General features: G+C 43.2%; 1 protein-coding gene across 1 annotated transcript in view; it reads left to right on the top strand.

Moving 5' to 3' along the window:
• Nucleotides 1-16,262, top strand: part of GLP1R (glucagon like peptide 1 receptor) — a 503,675-nt gene that overhangs the window by 345,528 nt on the left and 141,885 nt on the right. The window contains exons 5-6 of the mRNA XM_082249311.1: nt 194-300; nt 13,444-13,597. Coding sequence (XP_082105437.1) covers nt 194-300; nt 13,444-13,597 — 261 coding nt within the window. The remainder of the gene's footprint in view (nt 1-193; nt 301-13,443; nt 13,598-16,262) is intronic.

The raw sequence follows: 16,262 nt of genomic DNA, 5'->3' as shown, positions 1-16,262 counted from the left end.
AGGTTAAGGGGGTTTCCAATAAAAAATGAGGACTTGTTGGAAGCATCTGCAGTGCACCAAGAGTTGTGCATTACTGTGCATATCTGCAGTGCGGATGTGAGATGCCAGCCTAAAGGGTACATTTTTTGCTGTGAATTTTGATGGGTGTCGTACAAAGAGAATTAAGGACTGACTTTTTATCTTGTGCTCCCAGGTGAAGCCGGAGGAAGAGTTGTCCTCTCTGTCCATCATCTATACTATTGGGTACTCACTGTCCTTCTCAGCGCTGGTCATCGCTTCCTTTATCCTGGTGATATTCAGGTAATCTGCACCCAATAATAAATGAGTGGTACTATCAGGAATTACAAATAAACAAAATAAACACTGCGCTATTAGGAAAAGGTGCTAGGACTTGGAACAATAGTACACCTTTCCAAAATAGTAATCAAATCCACACAGAGTAGTGCAGCGCTAATCACGGAAAATTAATTACAAATAAAATTATAACCACATAAAAAGTCCATATGCAGCATATAAAGTCAAGAGGGAATAGCAGATGACACCGGTTCCCAGAAAGAAATTGCACACAGGTAGAGGTGTGTTAAAGAGGTTGTAAACCTCCGAAATAAAAAAAAAAAAAACAAAAAAAACGAACACCTAAAAGAAAAACATATATTGAGCTAATATGCATCGCATATTAGCTCATTATGAAATACTTACCTAAGAACGAAGCCCCAAAGTGCCGACCGCTCACCTCTCTCATGGGTGACATGTTGTGTCGCCCTTCTTCCGGGTTTGCGGCATCCGGCCATCTGATTGGCTGGAGCCGCGATGACGTCACTCCCGCGCATGTGCGCGGGAGCCGACGGTAACGGCACGGGGCTCTGAAGGAACGGCGCGAGCGGCCGTTCCTTCAGAGCGCATGCGCCAGTGATGTCACTGGCTGCATGCAAAGTAAATATCTCCTAAATGGTACAAGTTTAGGAGATATTTACAGTACCTATAGGTAAGCCTTAATATAGGCTTACCTATAGGAACAAGTTGCAGAGGAGGGTTTACTTCCTCTTTAAGGAGTCTCAAAGGAGGGAGAAACGCACCCAATGTAATTGCTTTATCTCCTTACCGAATCCCAATAACCACCAGATTATAAGTGGTCAAGAGCATCACTACAGTGATTAGATGATCCAAGGCTAGATACTGTGTCCAAGACTGGAAATCTCAGTAGAGACCGAAAGCACAATCAAACATATAGAGCAACGACTCCTCAATTTACATTCTCCTCCGTGTGTTTGGGAAATAAAACAGAAATGCTCCCATAGTGCAAAGCAAAGAAAAGTAAAATGAACGCACACATTTTAACCATTTAAGCCCCGGAGGATTTTCCTGCTAAACGACCAGGGGGTATTTTGCGATTCGGCACTGCGTGACTTTAACAGACAATTGCGCGGTCGTGCGACGCTGTATCTAAACGAATTTGGCGTCCTTTTTTTCCCACAAACAGAGCTTTCTTTTGGTGGTATTTGATCACCCGTGCGATTTTTACTTTTTGCGCTATAAACAAAAAAAGAGCGTACATTTTGCAAAAATAACAATATTTTTCACATTTTTTTATATGAAATTCCCCAAAAAAAAAATGTAAAAATCAAAATTTTTTAAAATTTTCGGCCAATTTGTTTTATGCTACCTATGTTTGGTAAAAAAAATCGCAAAAAGCGTATTTTGATTGGTTTGCGCAAAAGTTATCGCGTTTACTAACAAAGGGCAAGATTTCTGTCATTTTTAGTGTTTTTTTTTTTAACGTGTAATGGCGGCGATCTGCGATTTTTTTTTTTGCGGTACTGCAACATTGGGGCGGACAGATCGGACCCTTGACTGACATTTTTGACACTTTTGGGGTTACCAGTGACATTTCTACAGTAATCAGTGCTATATATATGCACTGTTACTGTAAAAATACACTGGTAGTGAAGGGGTTAACTTTATTTGGGAGGGAGGGGCTGTGTGTGTCCCTAGGGGCGTGCTTTCTACTGTGATTGGCTGTGGCTTGAGCTGTAAGGACACTGATCAACGGATCTACATAGTGGATCCATGTGATCAGTGTTTTTACAGCGAGGAGAATGACAGGTGGCTTGTTTACACAAGCTGCCTGACATTCTCCCTCTCCCCCGCCGATCGCCGAGTGACCGGCGGACATCGGGTCCGCTGGTCACACGCGCGGGGGGGTCCGTGACCGCGCGGGAGCGCGCCTCCGCGGGCGCGCGCTCGCTCCCCAGAGCCTCACAGGCGAGCGACGTAGACCTACGTCACTCTGCCTGTGAGGGGCTGACTGCCGCAGTAATCATACTGTGAGCAGTCGGCAAGCGGTTAAAAGATCAAAGCCAGCATATAAACTAGCAGCATTAGATGCTAGCTGCGGCGTTCCTGCAGGGTCACTTATCCAGGAACTCCTGGCTTCTGGGCGGAGAGGGGGCAGGTATAGCACCACTGCATGCCGAGAGCCAAGAGGCGTGATGTCTTGCCCCATCAGGAAACCACGCCCTACATGTCAGGACTAACCCCCAGACGACATCATATGTGACGAAACATGTAGGGCGTGGTTTCCTGATGGTGCAAGACATCACGCCTCTCGGCACGCAGCAGTGCTATACCCGCCCCGACTCCGCCCAGAAGCCGGGATGCCTTTGCACTTTCTGTTTTCCAGATTATTGTGCTCTATACAGCCAATATCTCGCTCTTGTATCTTCTGCTGCCATTCTGTATCCTCGCTACCACTAGTTACAAACCTTTGGCTTGTACCTTGACAATGCTTTTGCTTGAGCCCAACCTTCAACCATTTGTTACCGACCTTATGGCTTGTTTACTGGCTATACTTCCGCTTGATCCCTACCTTCTTTATCTGCTACTGGACCCCGGCTTACTTACCAGCTGGTGGGGCAATCCTGAGGCCACTCCTGAAGACGTCATCACGACGAAACGTACGTAGAGCGTCATCGCGTCACATCCGCCTAAGTGGAACGCACATCCGCCCTGTGGAACGCACGGCGTCCCGGAAGTGCGCTATTATTGCTTTCTATGCCATTACCCTCTATTCCCTTTGTGAGTACCTAATTTTTATATACAATAAAGTATTTTAAAACTTAGCAGTACTACTCTATGTGAGCCTTCTTCCCCCATATATCGATACACCTTCGGACCCTAACATCAAGGAACCTGGTTCACAAGATTCGGGTAGATAATCGGACCACCCAACCACTTTGATGGTCAGTGGAGAAGATCCAGGATTATAGACAAGGCCTGATACCCCTGCAGGGGTACATAGTTCTGGTGAGTGCGGTCCAAGGGGTGCGGGGAGCACTGAACGGTCACCATATACCTGAGCACCTTTAATATTTCATCAGAACACCTGCACTCAAGTCACCTTTTTTTGCCAAGTTTTTTAGGAATTTTCTTGCATTGTGGGACTATTTGTTCTTTCTTAGGTGTAACGGACTTATTTATTCTTGTATCATTGCTGCTATAATATTTATCTACCTATTGTGCACCTTATTTAAGTCATACTTTAAGTGGATCCATTTTTATATTTTTTATATATTTATTTTTATTCTGTACAAATCCACCCCTTTATCTATTTTTTAATTCATACATTTCATCTAATTTTCTCATCATACCAATTTTCACTTATTCTATATCCACTTTTCAGCACAAATATTTATTATTTATTTGTATTATCTTTTAGTATTGCACATTCAATAGGAAGACACATAGGATGCACTGGACACTTTATTCATAGTGGTGATTTATTTTGTATGTATCTATAACGCCTAAATTTTGGACATATAGAAACATCAGCAGTTTTTGGCAGCGCCATACACCTTCCCCCTCCTTTCTCTTCATTCTCACTATATTCTTAGTAATATAGTATAAAGGTGGGCTGCAGCCAATACTAAATACCAGGAATCTAGAATTATCCTAAGCGCGGATTTGTTTACATTTCAATCCTGAGGTCCGCCATCTGATACTAAAATGCAGCAAAACCAATCCCAACCATCAGGACATATGGCGAATACTGGTTAGTGCTTAGACCTCGCATCTCGGGTGAGCCCACATCATCCATAGGATGACCTGCTTCTTTACATTTCCAGCTGGTCAGCTCTCTACTACTATAGCTACTTGACTTCGAGCCTGACCCCTGACTGTGACACCCTCCTTACATCAGGGTCCCCATCAGTGTCCCCCCTTACATCAGGGTCCCCATCAGTGTCTCTCCTTACATAAGGGTTCTTATCAGAATACCCCTTAAATCAGGGCTCCTATCAGAGTCCCCCCTTACATCAGAGTCCCTATTGGAGTCCCCCCTTACATTAGGATCCCTATCAGAGTCCCCCCCTTACTTCAGGGTCTCTGTCAGACTCCCCCCCCCTTCCATCAGGGTTCTTATCAGAGTCCTCCCATACCCATACATCAAGGTCCCCATCAGAATCCCTCCTAACATATGGTTTATATGGTGGTACCATTGTGAAGGGTAGGAGTGGTGAGATTGTTTTGGGTTATATGGTGGTACAATTGTGAAGGGTAGAAGTGGTGAGAGTGATATGGGTTATACGATGGTACCATTGTGAAGGGTATGAGTGGTGAGAGTGATATGGGTTATATGGTGGTACCATTGTGAAGGGTAGGAGTGGTGAGATTTTTATGGGTTATATGGTGGTACCATTGTGAAGGGTAGAGGTGGTGAGAGTGATATGGGTTATATGGTGGTACCATTGTAAAGGGTAGGAGTGGTGAGGATGATATGGGTTATATGGTCGTACCATTGTGAAGGGTAGGAGTAGTGAGAGTGATATGGGTTATATGGTGGTACCATTGTGAAGGGTAGGAGTGGTGAGGGTGATATGGGTTTTATGGTGGTACCATTGTGAAGGGTAGAAGTGGTGAGGGTGATATGGGTTTTATGGTGGTACCATTGTGAAGGGTAGGAGTGGTGAGGGTGATATGGGTTTTATGGTGGTACCATTGAGAAGGGTAGGAGTAGTGATAGTGATCTGGGTTTTATGGTGGTACCATTGTGAAGGGTAGATGTGGTGAGGGTGATATAGGTTTTATGGTGGTACCATTGTGAAGGGTAGGAGTAGGGAGAGTGATATGGGTTACATGGTGGTACCATTGTGAAGAGTAGGAGTGGTGAGGGTGATATGGGTTATATGGTGGTACCATTGTGAAGGGTAGGAGTGGTGAGAGTGATATGGGTTATATGGTGGTACCATTTTGAAGGGTAGGAGTGGTGAGGGTGATATGGGGTGTATGGTGTTACCATTGTGAAGGGTAGGAGGGGTGAGGGTGATATAGGTTTTATGGTGGTACCATTGTGATGGGTAGATGTGGTGAGGGTGATATAGGTTTTATGGTGGTACCATTGTGAAGGGTAGGAGTAGGGAGAGTGATATGGGTTACATGGTGGTACCATTGTGAAGAGTAGGAGTGGTGAGGGTGATATGGGTTATATGGTGGTACCATTGTGAAGGGTAGGAGTGGTGAGGGTGATATGGGTTTTATGGTGGTACCATTGTGAAGGGTAGGAGTAGTGATAGTGATATGGGTTTTATGGTGGTACCATTGTGAAGGGTAGGAATAGGGAGAGTGATATGGGTTACATGGTGGTACCATTGTGAAGGGTAGGAGTGGTGAGAGTGATATGGGTTATATGGTGGTACCATTGTTAAGGGTAGGAGTGGTGAGGGTGATATGGGTTATATGGTGGTACCATTGTGAAGTGTAGGAGTAGGGAGAGTGATATGGGTTACATGGTGGTACCATTGTGAAGAGTAGGAGTGGTGAGGGTGATATGGGTTATATGGTGGTACCATTGTGAAGGGTAGGAATAGGGAGAGTGATATGGGTTACATGGTGGTACCATTGTGAAGGGTAGGAGTGGTGAGGGTGATATGGGTTATATGGTGGTACCATTGTAAAGGGTAGGAGTGGTGAGGGTGATATGGGTTATATGGTGGTACCATTGTGAAGGGTAGGAGTGGTGAGGGTGATATGGGTTGTATGGTGTTACCATTGTGAAGGGTAGGAGGGGTGAGGGTGATATGGGTTTTATGGTAGTACCATTGTGAAGGGTAGATGTGGTGAGGGTGATATAGGTTTTATGGTGGTACCATTGTGAAGGGTAGGAGTAGGGAGAGTGATATGGGTTACATGGTGGTACCATTGTGAAGAGTAGGAGTGGTGAGGGTGATATGGGTTATATGGTGGTACCATTGTGAAGGGTAGGAGTGGTGAGGGTGATATGGGTTTTATGGTGGTACCATTGAGAAGGGTAGGAGTAGTGATAGTGATCTGGGTTTTATGGTGGTACCATTGTGAAGGGTAGATGTGGTGAGGGTGATATAGGTTTTATGGTGGTACCATTGTGAAGGGTAGGAGTAGGGAGAGTGATATGGGTTACATGGTGGTACCATTGTGAAGAGTAGGAGTGGTGAGGGTGATATGGGTTATATGGTGGTACCATTGTGAAGGGTAGGAGTGGTGAGAGTGATATGGGTTATATGGTGGTACCATTGTGAAGGGTAGGAGTGGTGAGGGTGATATGGGGTGTATGGTGTTACCATTGTGAAGGGTAGGAGGGGTGAGGGTGATATGGGTTTTATGGTGGTACCATTGTGAAGGGTAGATGTGGTGAGGGTGATATAGGTTTTATGGTGGTACCATTGTGAAGGGTAGGAGTAGGGAGAGTGATATGGGTTACATGGTGGTACCATTGTGAAGAGTAGGAGTGGTGAGGGTGATATGGGTTATATGGTGGTACCATTGTGAAGGGTAGGAGTGGTGAGGGTGATATGGGTTTTATGGTGGTACCATTGTGAAGGGTAGGAGTAGTGATAGTGATATGGGTTTTATGGTGGTACCATTGTGAAGGGTAGGAATAGGGAGAGTGATATGGGTTACATGGTGGTACCATTGTGAAGGGTAGGAGTGGTGAGAGTGATATGGGTTATATGGTGGTACCATTGTTAAGGGTAGGAGTGGTGAGGGTGATATGGGTTATATGGTGGTACCATTGTGAAGTGTAGGAGTAGGGAGAGTGATATGGGTTACATGGTGGTACCATTGTGAAGAGTAGGAGTGGTGAGGGTGATATGGGTTATATGGTGGTACCATTGTAAAGGGTAGGAGTGGTGAGGGTGATATGGGTTATATGGTGGTACCATTGTGAAGGGTATGAGTAGTGAGAGTGATATGGGTTATATGGTGGTACCATTGTGAAGGGTAGGAGTGGTGAGGGTGATATGGGTTATATGGTGGTACCATTGTGAAGGGTAGGAGTGGTGAGGGTGATATGGGTTTTATGGTGGTACCATTGTGAAGGGTAGATGTGGTGAGGGTGATATAGGTTTTATGGTGGTACCATTGTGAAGGGTAGGAATAGGGAGAGTGATATGGGTTACATGGTGGTACCATTGTGAAGGGTAGGAGTGGTGAGAGTGATATGGGTTATATGGTGGTACCATTGTGAAGGGTAGGAGTGGTGAGGGTGATATGGGTTATATGGTGGTACCATTGTGAAGGGTAGGAATAGGGAGAGTGATATGGGTTACATGGTGGTACCATTGTGAAGGGTAGGAGTGGTGAGAGTGATATGGGTTATATGGTGGTACCATTGTTAAGGGTAGGAGTGGTGAGGGTGATATGGGTTATATGGTGGTACCATTGTGAAGGGTAGGAGTAGGGAGAGTGATATGGGTTACATGGTGGTACCATTGTGAAGAGTAGGAGTGGTGAGGGTGATATGGGTTATATGGTGGTACCATTGTGAAGGGTAGAAATAGGGAGAGTGATATGGGTTACATGGTGGTACCATTGTGAAGGGTAGGAGTGGTGAGAGTGATATGGGTTATATGGTGGTACCATTGTGAAGTGTAGGAGTAGGGAGAGTGATATGGGTTACATGGTGGTACCATTGTGAAGAGTAGGAGTGGTGAGGGTGATATGGGTTATATGGTGGTACCATTGTGAAGGGTAGGAATAGGGAGAGTGATATGGGTTACATGGTGGTACCATTGTGAAGGGTAGGAGTGGTGAGGGTGATATGGGTTATATGGTGGTACCATTGTGAAGGGTAGGAGTGGTGAGAGTGATATGGGTTATATGGTGGTACCATTGTGAAGGGTAGGAGTGGTGATGGTGATATGGGTTTTATGGTGGTACCATTGTGAAGGGTAGATGTGGTGAGGGTGATATAGGTTTTATGGTGGTACCATTGTGAAGGGTAGGAATAGGGAGAGTGATATGGGTTACATGGTGGTACCATTGTGAGGGGTAGGAGTGGTGAGAGTGATATGGGTTATATGGTGGTACCATTGTGAAGGGTAGGAGTGGTGAGGGTGATATGGGTTTTATGGTGGTACCATTGTGAAGGGTAGATGTGGTGAGGGTGATATAGGTTTTATGGTGGTACCATTGTGAAGGGTAGGAATAGGGAGAGTGATATGGGTTACATGGTGGTACCATTGTGAAGGGTAGGAGTGGTGAGGGTGATATGGGTTATATGGTGGTACCATTGTTAAGGGTAGGAGTGGTGAGGGTGATATGGGTTATATGGTGGTACCATTGTGAAGGGTAGGAGTAGGGAGAGTGATATGGGTTACATGGTGGTACCATTGTGAAGAGTAGGAGTGGTGAGGGTGATATGGGTTATATGGTGGTACCATTGTGAAGGGTAGGAATAGGGAGAGTGATATGGGTTACATGGTGGTACCATTGTGAAGGGTAGGAGTGGTGATGGTGATATGGGTTATATGGTGGTACCATTGTGAAGGGTAGGAGTGGTGATGGTGATATGGGTTATATGGTGGTATCATTGTGAAGGGTAGGAGTAGTGAGGGTGATATGGGTTATATGGTGGTACCATTGTGAAGGGTAGGAGTGGTGATGGTGATATGGGTTATATGGTGGTATCATTGTGAAGGGTAAGAGTAGTGAGGGTGATATGGGTTATATGGTGGTACCATTGTGAAGGGTAGGAATAGGGAGAGTGATATGGGTTACATGGTGGTACCATTGTGAAGGGTAGGAGTGGTGAGGGTGATATGGGTTATATGGTGGTACCATTGTGAAGGGTAGGAGTGGTGAGGGTGATATGGGTTATATGGTGGTACCATTGTTAAGGGTAGGAGTGGTGAGGGTGATATGGGTTATATGGTGGTACCATTGTGAAGGGTAGGAGTGGTGAGGGTGATATGGGTTTTATGGTGGTACCATTGTGAAGGGTAGGAGTAGTGATAGTGATATGGGTTTTATGGTGGTACCATTGTGAAGGGTAGATGTGGTGAGGGTGATATAGGTTTTATGGTGGTACCATTGTGAAGGGTAGGAATAGGGAGAGTGATATGGGTTACATGGTGGTACCATTGTGAAGGGTAGGAGTGGTGAGAGTGATATGGGTTATATGGTGGTACCATTGTTAAGTGTAGGAGTGGTGAGGGTGATATGGGTTATATGGTGGTACCATTGTGAAGGGTAGGAGTAGGGAGAATGATATGGGTTACATGGTGGTACCATTGTGAAGAGTAGGAGTGGTGAGGGTGATATGGGTTATATGGTGGTACCATTGTGAAGGGTAGGAATAGGGAGAGTGATATGGGTTACATGGTGGTACCATTGTGAAGGGTAGGAGTGGTGAGGGTGATATGGGTTATATGGTGGTACCATTGTAAAGGGTAGGAGTGGTGAGGGTGATATGGGTTATATGGTGGTACCATTGTGAAGGGTATGAGTAGTGAGAGTGATATGGGTTATATGGTGGTACCATTGTGAAGGGTAGGAGTGGTGAGGGTGATATGGGTTATATGGTGGTACCATTGTGAAGGGTAGGAGTGGTGAGGGTGATATGGGTTTTATGGTGGTACCATTGTGAAGGGTAGATGTGGTGGGGGTGATATAGGTTTTATGGTGGTACCATTGTGAAGGGTAGGAATAGGGAGAGTGATATGGGTTACATGGTGGTACCATTGTGAAGGGTAGGAGTGGTGAGAGTGATATGGGTTAAATGGTGGTACCATTGTGAAGGGTAGGAGTGGTGAGGGTGATATGGGTTATATGGTGGTACCATTGTGAAGGGTAGGAATAGGGAGAGTGATATGGGTTACATGGTGGTACCATTGTGAAGGGTAGGAGTGGTGAGAGTGATATGGGTTATATGGTGGTACCATTGTTAAGGGTAGGAGTGGTGAGGGTGATATGGGTTATATGGTGGTACCATTGTGAAGGGTAGGAGTAGGGAGAGTGATATGGGTTACATGGTGGTACCATTGTGAAGAGTAGGAGTGGTGAGGGTGATATGGGTTATATGGTGGTACCATTGTGAAGGGTAGGAATAGGGAGAGTGATATGGGTTACATGGTGATACCATTGTGAAGGGTAGGAGTGGTGAGAGTGATATGGGTTATATGGTGGTACCATTGTTAAGGGTAGGAGTGGTGAGGGTGATATGGGTTATATGGTGGTACCATTGTGAAGGGTAGGAGTAGGGAGAGTGATATGGGTTATATGGTGGTACCATTGTGAAGGGTAGGAGTGGTGATGGTGATATGGGTTATATGGTGGTATCATTGTGAAGGGTAGGAGTGGTGATGGTGATATGGGTTATATGGTGGTATCATTGTGAAGGGTAGGAGTAGTGAGGGTGATATGGGTTATATGGTGGTATCCTTGGTAAGGGTGAAAGTGGTGAGGTTGAAATTAATTTTGAGATGTCTTTTATCTGATCTGTTCGGAACTTTGTTAATTTTTTGAGAAATTTCCTTTATTTGCCTTCCTCCTGGTGTGTTATTTTATTATAGTGTGTTGTTGCCATCCTGGGGCTTCTATTTTTTTCACGATATGATGTTACTACACTTTGATGGTTCAAACTGTTTTGTACTTCTTGACGACTTTGCCTTTTTGCTGGAGGAGCGTGGCTTCAGTCTAATTTGTTCATTGCAGATTTGCAATGTTTGGGATGGGACTAAGATGCTTTTTTGAGAGTTTTTATTCTTCGTGGTGAATTTGGGGTTATGTCTTTTACAGGGTTAGCACATCAAGGGATAATAATGTGTTAAACTTGATATACTTTCTTTTTTCTCAGCCCCCATAGAAATGTCATAGTGACAGTTGATTAATGTGTATCCACGGTACATATTCTGCTCCTTGTGCGTATAATTGACGTGGGCCAGCTGGGCACAGAGGTACACAAGTGGTACAGGTAATCATCATGTAGGAGGAAGGGTGCCATTATTACACACTTTTCATATGGAAAGTATCCCCCTCCGGTGATAGAATAATATGAATAATGTTATTCCCAAGGTGTGACGCCTGAACCATGCAATATTTGAAGGTTGCAATCAAAGTGTCATTTGTTAGGATTTCCAGGAATTAAATTATCTCCTGGTTATTGAACATTCGGCAGCTTATTGTATCTGGAAAGCTCTCCATATCTCTCCAATAAAGACGTAGCTTATAACTCCTGTGACATACATCTGTAGGCTGTGGCAGTGGTTCACAGACTACATCTGGTGTGTGGCATGGCCGTTTGCTTTCTGAATCATGTATAGTTACTTTAGTCTAAGCTGGACCAATAAAATTCTTTAGGTTGACCCCACTGACATATAGAATTATTGAAGACTGTAAAATCTATATAGAAAAACTGAGATGACATGGACTGTACAAGTAATGACTCCAATGGGAAACATGTTTTTTTGTTTTTGTTTGCAGACATCTATGGTGGTACCATTGTAAAGAGTAGGCGTGGGGAGGGTGATACGGGTTATATGGTGGTACCATTTTGGACAGTAGAAGTGGTGAGGTTGATATGGGTTATATGGCAGTACCAATGGGGAGGGTAGGAGTGGTGAGGGTGATATGGGTATATAGTGGCACAATTATGGAGGGTAGGAGTGGTTAGGGTGATATGGGTTATACGGTGGTACCATTGTAAAGGGTAGGAGTGGTGAGGGTGATATGGGTATATAGTGGGACAATTATGGAGGGTAGGAGTGGTGAGGGTGATATGGGTTATATGGGGGTACCATTGTGAAGGGTAGAAGTGGTGAGGGTGATATGGGACTATAGTGGGACCATTGTGAAGGGTAGGAGTGGTGAGGGTGATATGGGTATGTAGTGGGACAAATGTGGAGGGTAGGAGTGGTGATGGTGATATGGGCTATATGGTGATACCATTGCGAAGGGTAGAAGTGGTGTGGGTGATATGGGTATGTAGTGGAACAAATGTGGAGGGTAGGAGTGGTGAGGGTGATATGGGCTGTATGGTGATGCCATTGTGAAGGGTAGGAGTGGGGAGGGTTATATGGGTTGTATGGTGGTACCCTTGTGAAGGGTAGTGGTGGCGAGGGTGACATGGGTCTATGGTGGGACCATTGTGAAGGATAGGCGTGGTGAGGTTGATATGGGTATATGGTGGGACAAATGTGGAGGGTAGGAGTGGTGAGGGTGATATGGGTATATAGTGGTACAATTATGGAGGGTGGGAGTGGTGAGGGTGATATGGGTTATATGGTGGTACCATTGTAAAGGGTAGGAGTGGTGAGGCTGATATGGGTATATAGTGGGACAATTATGGAGGGTAGGAGTGGTGAGGGTGATATGGGTTATATGGTGGTACCATTGCGAAGGGTAGAAGTGGTGTGGGTGATATGGGTATGTAGTGGAACAAATGTGGAGGGTAGGAGTGGTGAGGGTGATATGGGCTGTATGGTGATGCCATTGTGAAGGGTAGGAGTGGGGAGGGTTATATGGGTTGTATGGTGGTACCCTTGTGAAGGGTAGTGGTGGTGAGGGTGATATGGGAATATGGTGGGACCATTGTGAAGGGTAGGCGGGGCGAAGGTGATATGGGTCTATGGTGGGACCATTGTGAAGGATAGGAGTGGTGAGGTTGATATGGGTATATGGTTGGACAAATGTGGAGGGTAGGAGTGGTGAGGGTGATATGGGCTGTATGGTGATACCATTGTGAAGGGTAGGACTGGTGAGGGTGATATGGGAATATGGTGGGACCATTGTGAAGGGTAGGCGGGGTGAGGGTGACATGGGTCTATGGTGGGACCATTGTGAAGGATAGGAGTGGTGAGGTTGATATGGGTATATGGTGGGACAAATGTGGAGGGTAGGAGTGGTGAGGGTGATATGGGTATATGGTGGGACAATTGTGGAGGGTAGGAGTGGTGAGGGTGATATGGGTTATATGGTGGTACCATTGTAAAGGGTAGGAGTGGTGAGGGTGATATGGGTATATAATGGGACAAATATGGAGGGTAGGAGTGGTGAGGATGATATGGGAATATGGTGGGACCATTTTGAAGGGCAGGCGTGGTGAGGTTGATATAGGTTATATGGTGGTACCATTGTGAAGGGTAGGTGTGTTAAGAATGACTATAATGGGGTATGTATGTTTTTTGCTTACAGACATCTCCACTGTACCAGAAACTACATCCACCTGAACCTCTTCACCTCCTTTATCCTGAGAGCCATCTCCGTCTTTATAAAGGACTCCGTCCTGAAGTGGATGTATAATATCGCCATACTTGACAACCACTGGGAGGGGCTTATTTCCTACCAGGTATCACATCACCTCCAACTATGCTTATATACTATTTATCCAATATATATAATTACAATGTATTTATGTAATATGTATATGGGTTCATGGTTGGCTAGTTCAGACTGGGAAATGTTTCCTTTGTACCATTCAGTGGATCTCATTAGATCTTTTGTTCCGTGTCTATGCCAGCCTTTCTCAACCTTTTTACCCCAGAAGAACCTTTAAAATAATTTTCAGAATTCGAGGAACCCCTGCTAAAATGATATGTCGATGGCATTGGACCGGGAACTATGCAGGCACCATTAAATGGGAGGCCATGGAGCCATAGTTCAATAAAACCCCTGGCAACCACTGGAGGATTCCTGAGGTTCCACAGAACCCTTGTTGAGAATGGCTGATCTAAGCCATAAAAAAAAAAAGAGACAACCTCTACCTGATATTGATATTTCCGTTTTGGATTGATGCTGACTGATCAAGTTGTAAGAAATGGTAACAAATGTAACAAATGGTGGAGTATTCCAATCCTTTATTAACTAAAACTCCATGACATATACCAGTGACAAGAATGTTAAGGCATTTGGACTGAATCTTTGTCATAAGTCTGTTGTAATCGCATTGTTGTATGTTATGGAGTTCAATTCAATAAAGGTTTGGGAGGTTGCTGTTGGGCATTTCCTAAATTTAGATGAAATATATGGGTCAAAAGAACCCATCCATTGAAGAGGAAACTCCAGAGGCCTTGCTGGCTTTGAGGTAGAAGCGTGTCACTTGGATGGATGCTGACTTATCAAGTTGTAACAAATGCGGCAGTCTTCCAATCCGTTATTAATTAAAACTCCGTAACATGCAGCGATGACAAGAACTCAAACGCGTTGCGGCTGAGCAATTGTTGTCATAAGCTATGGCCCAGGGTGCTGTAGCCAAAATGCGTTCTTGTCACCGTTGTATGCCATAGAGTTTTAATCAGTAAAGGATTGGGAGGTTGCAGCCAGATGTTTGTTATATTTTGATGAGCTATATGACTGAAAAGAACCCATCCGTTGAGGAGAAAACTCCAGAGGCCTTGCTTTTATATCCAAAAAATGCTGCGCAATTCATGAAACAACCAATAAATAAATGCGTATCATAAAACTGTGTATATCCAAAAGTGACAAAATTATAAATACAACAAATAGTGAATAATATAATAAATAAACTGAATAAATAAATAAATAAAATGTATCCAAAATGTGCAAAAATCCAAAGTGTGCAAATAAATCACAATATATATATATATATATATATATATATATATATATATATATATATATATATATATATATATATATATATATATATATATATATATATATATATATATATATATATATGTAATATCGAGGCATGGACTTCTGAATATTATTATTATTATTATTATTATTATTAATTTAATTAATATTATTAATAATAATAATAATAATAATAATAATAATAATATTAATTATATATATATATATATATATATATATGATTAATAATAATATTATTATTATTAATAATAATAATAATAATAATAATAATATTCAGAAGTCATGCTTCGATATTATATATATATATATCGTGATTTATTTGCAAACTTTTGGTTTTTGCACATTTTGGATATATTTTATTTATTTATTTATTTATTCAGTTTAATTATTCTATGATTCACTATTTGTGGTATTTATAATTTTGTCACTTTTGGATATACAGAGTTGTATGATACGCATTTATTTATTTATTTATTTTTATACACTAATTATTTATTTATTTATTGGTTGTTTCATTAATTGCGCAGCATTTTTTTTTTTGGATATAATGTTTACGCACTTATGAGATAGTGGAGTGCTTGCAGCAATTAACCTCAGCCTGGTTGCTCGTGGGATTTATTAATTTCATTCCAGAAGCCTTGCTGACTTTGAGGTAGAGTGTGTCTCTTTTTCATTTATGCACCGATATTTTGATGAGCTATATGACTGAAAAGAACCCACCCGTTGAGGAGAAAACTCCAGAGGCCTTGCTATTATATCCAAAAAATAATAAACAACCAATAAATAAATAAATAAATGCGTATCATAAGTGCCGGTTCACACTGGGGCGACCTGTGAGGCGACCTGGTCGCCTCACAGGTTCGCCGCAGGTCGCCTCCCATAGGGAAGCTGCGGACCCGTTCTAATAGGAGCGACACAAGTCGCTCCGACCTAGAAAAAGGGTCCGGAGCTTCTTTGGGGCGACCCGGAGGCGACCGCCATAGACTTCAATGTTATGAAGTCCGTGGCGGCCGCTCCAAGGTAGCGGCGCGCTGCTCCCACCGCGACCTCGGAGGTCGCGGTGCGAAGTAGGTCGCCCCTATGTGAACGGGGGCTTAAACTCTGTATATCCAAAAGTGACAAAATTATAAATACCACAAATAGTGAATCATAGAATAAATAAACTGAATAAATAAATAAATAAATTATATCCAAAATGTGCAAAAATCCAAAGTGTGCAAATAAATCACGATATATATATAATAATAATAATACATTAATAATAATATTAATAATATTACTAATAATAATAATAATAATAATATTCAGAAGTCCATGCTTTGATATTTATATATATATATATATATATATATATCGTGATTTATTTGCACACTTTTTGCACATTTTGGATATAT

The sequence above is a fragment of the Pelophylax lessonae genome, assembly GCF_965119305.1.
Source record: "Pelophylax lessonae genome assembly, chromosome: 3".
Lineage (NCBI taxonomy): Eukaryota > Metazoa > Chordata > Amphibia > Anura > Ranidae > Pelophylax > Pelophylax lessonae.
The sequence above is the reverse complement of the archived record's forward strand: the minus strand, read 5'-3'. Positions and strand labels throughout refer to the sequence as shown.